Source organism: Lagenorhynchus albirostris, chromosome 19, assembly GCF_949774975.1.
Source record: "Lagenorhynchus albirostris chromosome 19, mLagAlb1.1, whole genome shotgun sequence".
In the NCBI taxonomy this organism is placed as follows: domain Eukaryota; kingdom Metazoa; phylum Chordata; class Mammalia; order Artiodactyla; family Delphinidae; genus Lagenorhynchus; species Lagenorhynchus albirostris.
The window spans coordinates 15661187-15671806 of NC_083113.1; the positions used below are offsets into that span (position 1 = coordinate 15661187).

The window sequence follows — 10620 nt, forward strand, 5'->3', positions numbered from 1 at the left end:
TCAGATTTCACTGATTTTACATGCACTTCTGTATGTGTATCTCTAGTTCTATACCATTTTATCTAGTGTAAATTTTTGTAACTACCACCACAATCAAGATATAGAACTTGAAACACCACAAAGATCCCTTGTTCTATCCCTTTGTAGTCAAAACCATCCTTCTTTCCTCCCCCTGTTCCCCACTCCTAATCCCTGCCAACCACTAATCTATTCTCCATAATTTCTTCATATAGGAGTGCTCTATAAATGTAATCACTATATAACCTTCTAAGATTGGCTTTTTTCACTCAACATAATTCTCCTGAGATCAATTCCACTTGTTGCAGGTACAATAATTTGTTCTTTTTGGGGCAATTTCTGAGTAGTTTTTTATGGTATCGATATACTATGGTTTCTCTAAACATTCAGCCATTGAAAGACATTTGAATTGTTTCCAATTTGGGGTTATTACAAATCTGCTGTGAACATTCTCTGCCACTTTGTTCTGTTGTTTTGTTCCTCTGTTTCACTTTTCATGTCTTACTGTGGGTTATTTGAGCATTTTTTTAGAATTCTACTTTGACTTATCTATAGAGTTCTTAAGTACATTTCTTTGTATAATTTTTTAGTAGCTGCCCTAGGTATTACATTATACATATGTAACTCACCACAGTCTACTTTTGTTAACATTGAGCCAGTTCAAAACCTTATCTCAACTGAGCTCCTTTAATTTACCCCCACTTTATTGCATAGTTATCTTAAATATTTCCTCTATATACCTTAAGAACTACATGAGATAATGTAGCCATTTTTGATTCAACCATCTAACATAATTTTGGAAACTCAACGGGAGAAAGATAATCTATTAAATGTACCCATATTTTTACTTTATGTTCTTTCCTCACTCCTGATGTTCCACATTTCCTTCATTTCTCTTCTGCTTGAAGAACTTCCTTAGAATAGATCTCCTGACAGATTCTTAGTTTTCCTTCATCTGAGCATGTCTTCATTTCACCTTTATTCATGAAGAATATTTTTTGCTGGTATAGAGTTCTGGATTGACAGTTCTTTCAGCACTTGAAAAATGTGCTACTTCCTTCTGGCCGTCATGTTTTCTGATCAGAAATCTGTCATTTAAATCATTGTTCCTCTGCAAGTAATGTATCATTACTCATGCTACTTTCATTTTTTTTCTCGTTTTTAGTTTTCTGAATTTTTATTATAATGTGTCTTGGCATGGATTTCTTTGGGTTTATCCTGTTTGGGGTTTGCTTAGTTTCTTGAATCTGTAGGCTTATGTTTATTGCCAAAATTGAGGAATTTTCTGCCATTTCTTTGAATGCCTTTTCAGCCTGACTTTCCCCTTTCCTTCTAGGATTCAGCATATTTTCCCTCTCTGTTGTTCATATTGGGTAATTTCTCTTGTTCTATAAGTTCATTGATAATTTCCTCTCTCCCCTCCATTCTGTTCTTGAGCACATCCATTGAGTCTTTTACTTTGGCTACTGTATTTTTTAGTTAAAAATATTCCATTTTGGGGACTTCCCTGGTGGTGCAGTGGTTAAGAATCCACCTGCCAATGCAGGGGACACAAGTTCAATCCCTGGTCCAGGAAGATCCCACATGCCACAGAACAACTAAGCCTGTGCGCCACAACTACTGAGCCTGCACTCTAGAGCCCACGAGCCACAACTACTGAGCCCATGTGCACCACAACTACTGAAGCCCGTGTGCCCTACAGCCCATGCACCACAAAAAGCCACCACAATGAGAAGCTTACGCACCACAATGAAGAGTAGCCCCTGCTCGCCGCAACTAGAGAAAGCCCGAGCACAGCAACAAAGACCCAACAGAGCCCCCCCCAAAAAAAAATCCATTTTGTTTTTTATATTCTCCCTTTCTTTGCTAAGATTTTGTATTTTTTTATTTGTTTCAAGTGTGTACATAATTTGTTCATTGAAGCATTTCTATGATTGCTGTTTTAAATTTCTAGTCAGATTAAATTATCTTGGTGTTGATGTCTCTTGATTGTCTTATCATTCAGTTTGAGATTTTCCTGTTTTTTGATACAATTAATGATCTTCAGTTCTATTCCGGACATTTTGGGTGTTGTGTTGTTAGACTCTAGATCCTTCCTTTATGCAGGCAGTTACTCTATTTAGGTGTAGCTTAGAAGTCCAGGTTGGGGTAGGTGTTCAGCACCCTACTAGGCCCCACAGTCTCCACCCCAGCAAAAGTGGAACACGGCCATCTGCCTCCTTTTCAGTGGATGGGGGTGGAAGTTAAGCTCTCCATTCAGCCCAGCTAGAACAGATGGGGAAGATGAAAGTGGGGAAAGGGTGTTGGCTAGCACCACCTTTTTTGCTAGAGTTTAAGTGGGGATGAAAGTTCAGCTCCCTATTGGGCCCTGATAACACTGAGGAGGGTGAGAAGCTGATTATTGAGCAGCACTGCTTGGAACCACCTAGTTCAACCTCAGTGCTTTTGGGCCACCATGGAAGTTCATCCTGCTTGATACTACCCTGTTGGTGAAGCAGAGGCAAACTTACCTCACTGGGCTTCCCTGGTGGCACAGTGGTTGAGAGTCCGCCTGCCGATGCAGGGGACGCGGGTTTGTGCCCCAGTCCAGGAAGATCCCACATGCCGCGGAGCGGCTAGGCCCGTGAGCCATGGCCACTGAGCCTGCGCGTCCGGAGGCTGTGCTCCGCAGCGGGAGAGGCCACAACAGTGAGAGGCCCATGTACCGCCAAAAAAACAAACAAACAAAAACTTACCTCACTGCCACTGGGTGTGGCCCTAATGGGTAATTAATTTTTTATTTTTAGTGTTATATTCTGTATACAAACCATTTGTCAAATATTTGCATTATTAAAATACTGGTTTTTTGGATGCACAAAAATTTTAAAGTTTTAATGTGGATATTACCTAATCTATGATATATTTTAAGTTAATTTGTATAAGGTATAGGATTTAGGTCAAGGTTCATTTTTTTTGCATATGATGTCTAATTGTTCCAACACTATTTGTTGGAAAAAATTATCCTTTGTCTATTCAATTGTTTTGCACTTTTGTAAAAGATCAGGTGGCCTACTCATGTGAGTCTATTTCTGAACTCTTTTCTGTTCCATTGATTTATGTATCTTGTCACCCTACCAACACCACACTGTCTTGATTACTGTAGCAAAATAGTGATTCTTCTCCCTTTATCCTTCTTTTTCAAAACTGCTTTATCCTAATTCATTTGCTTTTCCTTATAACTTTAGATTCACTGGTTTTTTTTCCAAAAATGCTTTCCAAAAATGCTTCCAAAAATGCTTGATAAGAATTGTAGTACACCTTTATATTACATGGGAGAAAATTGAAATTTTTACTGTGTTGAGACTTCCAATCCATAAGCACAATATGTCTCTTCACTTATTTAGATCTTTGATTTTTTTCATCGGTGTCTTCTGGTTTTCAACTCCTGTACATATATTGTTAGATATAAACTTAACTGTTTCATTGGCAGGAGAGGGATATTTTTGTTTTGTAGATTCCTTTCCATTCTTTATATAGAAAACAACGTCATCTGCAAATAGAGAATTTTGTTGTTGCTGCTGTTCTTTCCAATCTGTATGCCTTCTATTTACTTTTCTGGTCTTATTTCACTGGCTGGGCCTTCCAGATACACTGGTGAGAGAAGACATCCTTGCCTTTTTCCTAATCTTCGGATGTTTTCCATTTTTCTTTGGGATAAATGGCCAGTTAACTTCTGGAATGGGATTTTAAAACTGAATACTGGAAAAAGTTAAGTGATCAACAAAGCCCAAAATACAAAAGGCAACAAAAAAAGATGCAGAGCTAATATTTAACAGACGAGACTAGCCTATTACTAGAGTAATTGTCACCTTTACAGAGAAAACTCCACTATTCTTTTCCTTGAAGTGACTTGAGTTTCAAATAACCTAATTGAGAAGGTAATTTAGATGAAGCTTTGCTCCTACCAGCAGGAAGAATCTTGATAAATACTGTGGGATCTAACTAGAGCTTCCTTCCTGGAACCACAGTTGAAAAACTATTGAGCAGGATGAGACCAAGTAATGAAGATCCCTATCAGTTCTAGCTATTTTCTCATTAACCATGTGCACCATCGAAGGTGTCCCTTGCTCATGAAGGTCTCACCATTATTAGGGATACTAAGACACATATCCAAACTGACCACTGAAGTCAGCCTTGTGATTTTTGATGGTCTAACCCATCGAGTATGCAGAGAAACAGGAATTGAGGCAGTCGGGGATAAGGTAAGAATCAGTTTTAGGCCTAATCTACAGTATGAAAAGAACATATGGAATTCCAAGAAAAATCTGACAGTATAATAGAGTGGTAGTGTGTGTGCATGCACACACACATTTAATTGTAATAGACCACAAGCAAGCAGAGTTGTGTTAGGATTTCTGTCTCTTCAAGAGAAGATACAAATGGCCAACAGGTACATGATTTACAAACATTTTCTTCTATATGTTATGTTTTCACTTTCTTGATAAGGTCTTTTTGTAGAAAAAGTTTATAGTTTTGTGAATTTCAATTTATCTTTTCTTTTGATTCCTGTGTTTTTTATGTCAAATCTAAAAATTGTCAAATTCAAGATCAGGAAGATCTACCCCTATGTTTCTTCTAAGAATCTGATAATTGAACTCTTAAATTTAGGTCATTGTTCAATTTCAAGTTAATTTTTGTAAATGGAGTGAGGCAGGAGTTCACCTTGATTCTTGTGCATGTAGTTAACCAGTAGTCCTAGCAGATTTCTTAAAGAAACTATTTGTACCCCATTGAATTTTCTTGGCACCCTTGCCAAAAATCAATTGGCTATGGATATTTGGGTTTATTTCTAGACTCAACTCTATCCCATTGATCTATATGTCTGCCCTTATGTAAGTACCACATTGTTTTGATTACTCTAGCTTTGAAGTAGTTTTTGAAATTGGAAAGTGTGAGTCTTCCAATTTTGTTTTTCTTTTTCAGTGTTTTGACTATTTGGGGACCCTTGAAATTTCATATAAATTGGAGGATCAGCTTTCCCAATCTGAAAAAAAAGTATTAGAATTTTGATAGGGATTACACTGAATCTGTAAATTGCTTCGAGGATTACTGCCGTCTTACTAGTTGTTATGGACTGAATTGTGTCCCCAAATTCCTGTGTTGAAGCCCTAACCCACAATGGGACGATATTTGGAGATAGGGCCTTTAAGGAGCCAGTTAAGGTTAAATGATGCCATAAGAGTGGGACCCTAATCCAATACGAATTTTGTTCTTTAAGAAGAGGAAGAAATACCAGGAATGTGCATGTACAGAGAAAAGGCCATCTGCAGGTCAAGGAGAGAGGCCTCAGGAGACGTCAAATCTGCAAACAGCTTGATCTTGAATATCCAGCCTCCAGAACTGTGAGAAATAAATTTCTGTTGTTTAAGCCATCCAGTCTGTGGTACTAGGCAGACCTAGTAGAGTAATACAACACTATTACATTTTCCAATTGATGAAAATGGAATGTCCTTCCATTTAATAATGTCTTTAATTTTGCTCAGCAATGTTTTGTAGTTTTCAGTGTACAGGTCTTTCACTCCCATGGTTAAATTTATTCCCACATATTTTATTCTTTTTGACGCTATTATAAATAGAATTTTCTTACTTCCTTTTGTATTGTTGATTGCTAGTGTATAGAAAAACAGTTTTTTTTTGTGCTGATCCTGTACCCTATAATTTTACTAAATTTATTAGCTCCAGTTTTTTCCTGTGGACATTTTGGGATTTTCTATGTATAGAATCATGTCATCTGCAAATAGAGATAGTTTAGTTCTTCCTTTAGAATTTGGATGCCTTTTATTTTTCTTGACTAATTTCTCTGGCTAGGACTTCCAGTACAATGTTGAATACCAATGGTGAAATCAGATATTCTTGTCTTGTTCCTGGTGTTAAGGAAAAAGATTTCAGATGTTCACCATTGGGGATGATGTTAGCTGTGTGTTTTTCATAAATGCCCTTTATCATGTTAAGGAAATTCCCTTCTATTCCTAGTTTGCTGAGCATTTTTAACCTGAAAGTCTGTTTAATTTTTTCAAGTGCCTTTTCTGCATCAATTGAGATGATCATATTGGGTTTTTTTGGCCTTTGCTTTATTAATGAAGTGTATTAACTTCATTTATTTTTTTATGTTGAAGCACCTTTGTATTCCTGGATAAATCCCACTTAGTCAAGCTGTGCAATCCTTTTAATGTACGGTTAGATTTGGTTTGATAATATTTTGTTGAAGATTTTTGTACCTATATCCATGAGAGGTATTTATATGTGGTTTTCATTTCTAGTGGTATTTTTGTCTGGCTTTATATTAGGATAATGCTGGCTTCATAGAATGTGTTAGGGATTTCTCTCCTATTTTTCAGAAGAGTTTGAATAGGATTGGTGTTAATCCTTCTTTAAAAGTTTAAATTCACTGGTGAAGCCACCTGGACCTGGACTTTTCTTTCTTGAAGGTCTTGAACTACTGATTCAACCTCCTTACCTGTTACAGGTCTGTTGCAATTCTCAATTTCTTATTGAGTCAATTTCAGTAATTTGTGTCTATAGATTTTGCATTTTATCTACATTATTTAATTTGTTGGTGTACAATTATTTGTAGTATTCTTTTATAATTCTTTAAATTTCTGTAAGGTTTGTAATGTCCCCACTTTTAGACAAATCTAAAGGTTTGTCAATTTTGGTCTATTCAAATAACCAACTTCTGGTTTCACTGATTCTATTTTTAAATTTCATTTATTCTTTGTATCTGCTGTTGTCCATATTTTCTTCCTTCTGCTGGTTTTGGGTTTAGTGTGCTCCTCTTTTCTAGTTCCTTAAGATGTAAAGTTAGGTTAAGATTTTCTTCCTTTTTAATATAGGTATTTATAGCTGTACACTTCCCTCTGGGAACTGCTTTCATTGAATCTCATAAGTTTTGGTATGTTGTGTTTTTATTTTCCTTCAACTCATAGTATTTGCTAATTTCACCAGTGATTTCTTCTTTGACCAATCGGTCATTTAAAGAGTATGTTGTTTAATTCCCACATATTTGCAAATTTTTCAATTTTCTTTCTAACATTGACTTCTAACCTTGTTTCATATTAGATACTTGGTATGCTTTCAGTTGTTTAAAATGAGAATTACTTTATGATCCTGGAGAATGTTCCATGTGCACTTCAGAAAAATGTGTATCTGCTGTTGTTGGGTGGAATGTTCCAAATATGTCTGTTAGGGCTAGTTGGTTTTTGTGTCGTCCAAGTCCACTTACTTATTGATCTTCTATCTAGATATACTTTTCATTATTGAAAATAAGGTACTTAAGTCCCCAAGTATTGTAGAACTATTTCTCCCAACAATTCTGTCCATGTTTGCTACATATATTTTGAGGCTCTGATGTTGAGTGCAAGTACGTTTATCTTCTAAATGCATTGACACCTTTATCAATAGATAATTTCCTCTTTGTTTTGTAACAATTTAGACCTAAAACCCATTTTGTGTTTTAATCTATCTACACAAGATCACTTTTTTAGTTCCTCTAGTGGATACTTTTATATCTTTAAAGATTACAACTAACTTTTAAACCTTTAAAAATTGAAATATAGTTGATTTACAATATTGTGTTCATCTCAGGTGTACAGAAAAGTGAGTTACATATATATGTATTTTTTCATATTATTTTCAATTATGTTATTATAAGATATTGAACACAATCTCCTGTGCTATACAGTAAATCCTTATTGCTTATCTATTTTATGTACAGTAGTTTGTTACTCCCATACGCCTAATTTATCCCTTCCCCCCTCTCCTTTTCATTTGGTAACCATAAGTTTGTTTTCTGTACCTGTGAATCCATTTCTCTTTTGTATATTCATTTGTATTATTTTTTAGATTTCACATATAAGTGATATATATTTGTCTGTCTGACTTGCTTCACTAAGTATAATATTCCTTAGGTCCATCCATGTTGCTGCAAATGGCAATATTTCATTCTTTTTTATGACTAATATTCCATTACACACACACACACACACACACACACACACACACACACACACATCATGTCTTCTTAAGCCAGTCGGGCATTTGGGTTGTTTCCGTCTTGGCTATTGTAAATAGCGCTGCTACATGAACACTGAGGCACATGTATCTTTTGGAATTAGAGTTTTCATCTTTTCCAAATATTTACCAAGAAGTGGGGTTGCCAGATTACATGGTAGCTCTATTTTTTGTTTTTTAAGGAATCTCCATACTGTTTTACATAGTGGCTGCACCAATTTACATTCCCACCAACAGTGTAGGAGGGTTCCCTTTTCTCCACACACTCTCTGGCATTTATTATTTATAGTTTTGGTGATGGCCATTCTGAATAATGTGAGATGATATCTCATTGTGGTTTTGATTTGCATTTCTCTAATAATTAGCAATGTTAAGCATATTTTCATGTGCCTGTTGACCATCTGTATGTCTTCTTTAGAGTAATGTCTATTTAGGTCTTCTGCTCATTTTTAAATTATGTTGTTTTTTAATATTGAGTTGTATCAGCTGTTTGTATATTTTGAATATTAACCCCTTGTTGGTTTGCATTGTTTGCAAATACTTTCTCCCATTCAGTAGGTTGTCTTTATGTTTTGTTGATAGTTTCCTCTGCTATGCAAGAGTTTTAAAGTTTGATTAGGTCCCGTTTATTTATTTTTGCTTTTATTTGTTTTGCCTTGGGAAACTGATCTAAGAAAATATTGCTGTGATTTATGCCCAAGAATGCTCTTTGACTTGTTCTCTTCTGGGAGTTTTATGGTGTCATGTCTTAAATTTAGGTCTTTAAACAATTTTTAGTTAACTTTTGTATATGGTATGTTTTAATTTCATTGATTTGCATGTAGCTGTCCAACTATCCCAACACCACTTATTGAAGAAATTGTCTTTTCATTGTGTATTCTTGCCTCCTTTCTTGTAGATTCATTGACTGTAGGTGTCTGGGTTTACTCCGGGTTCTCTATTCTTTTACATTGATCTATATGTCTGTTTTTATGTCAATAACATGTTGTGATTACTGTAGCTTTGTAGTTCTGTTTGAGGTCTGGACGGGTTATGCCACCACCTTTCATCTTTTTCCTCAGGATGGCTTTGGCAATTCTGGGTCTTCTGTGACTCCATATAAATTTTAGGATTATGTTTTCTAGTCTGTGAAAAACATCATGGGTGTTTTGATAGGAATCACACTAAATCTGTAGATTGCTTTGGGTAGTATGACTATTTCTTTTTATATATATATAAATTCCTTCCTCCCTCCCTCCCTTCATTTCTTTATTTTTTGTCAGTTGCTGTAAGACTGAGGGACAAGTCCTGAGAGCAGGTGAGGGGATTAAGAAGAGACAGGGTCAGGAGGGTGGTGTATAAACACACACACTTTATTTCTCATCAAACCTCTTTTTATATATTGCAGTAGACAATACATGTTTTTGTTAAAATCACCAAACTGAATCATCAGACAGCATTTCCTTAGTGTTGAAGTTATAGTACAAAACATTCTGCGAACCAGGATATAAACATGCATGAGAACAGACTGTGACTACCAAAGCATGCCAAGGACAAACTATAGTTAGAAAAACTGCAAGCAACTTCACGGGCCAAGACTCATATCTTCTCTAATAACTCTTTCGGGTCCTGTCAATGATTAAGCAGGACTTTGCCATGCTTTAAGCTGCAAGAACTGTGTCAGCTTGCAGCTGGTTCCTGACATGTCCCCCTTCTTTATTTTTTAATGTGAGGTAGTAGAGTCCGACTTGGAGTTCTGCAATTGCTCATAAGCCAATTCGCAGGAGGACTGGAAAACAACAAATACACAATAATATTAAACTACCAATAACAATTATAGGATAAAGAGGTTAATAAGAGAACTTGGGGCAAAAGTACGTGTAATCTGGGTAAATATGTCTCAAGCAATTTCCACTGGATTTACATCTAGGGGAGCTGCATGCTGGATATTTGTGATATCCCCATGTAAGCCAGCAATATCAAGGGATAGATTGGAATGAGACCAAATTCCCAATAAATGATTCTTAATCTGAGGCCAAGGCCACTGTGAATCGTTATATGGCTTAACAGATTGCAGAAAATTCTGCATGACAACGCATAGAACAGGCAGTTTTTAAAGCAGCTAATTGGTCTCCAAGAATAAGAACAACTTCTTCCAATGCATTAACATGACTTTCTAATTTTCTATCAATAATTTCTTGAGTTCCCAAAGCATTAGAGACATTAGCAGCTAAATTATTCACAAACGTGGCAGTATGAATACTTTTGAGTCAGCGCAGTATCAGAAGCAGCTACAGAAGCAATGACTGCAATGAGCACTGTAATTCCAGCTATAAGTAACCCCCAAAATCGCTTGGGCCATTGTAAAAGAGGGGAAAGTTCATGCCTGACCTGCAAACCTGAATTAGAATACCAAGGACCTGTAACATTTACAGGGAGCATAACAAAGGGAGGCTGATGAACAAGAAGAAATCCCCGGTTTGGTTCCCCCATGGTTATACAATTTGTCAAATTACAATTATCACAATGTATGTCATAAAACCCTTCTTTTTGAAAAACGTAGACAGAACCAGT

The 10620-nt window shown here is 36.1% G+C and overlaps 1 protein-coding gene across 1 annotated transcript in view; it reads left to right on the plus strand.

Annotated features, from left to right (window-relative positions):
* The window catches only part of ZNF569 (zinc finger protein 569), a 68711-nt gene extending 62244 nt beyond the window's left edge, over positions 1-6467 (plus strand). Inside the window, exons 8-9 of the mRNA XM_060132314.1 lie at positions 5276-5399; positions 6399-6467. Coding sequence (XP_059988297.1) covers positions 5276-5374 — 99 coding nt within the window. The 3' untranslated portion in view covers positions 5375-5399; positions 6399-6467. The remainder of the gene's footprint in view (positions 1-5275; positions 5400-6398) is intronic.
* Positions 6468-10620: the final 4153 nt, after the last annotated feature.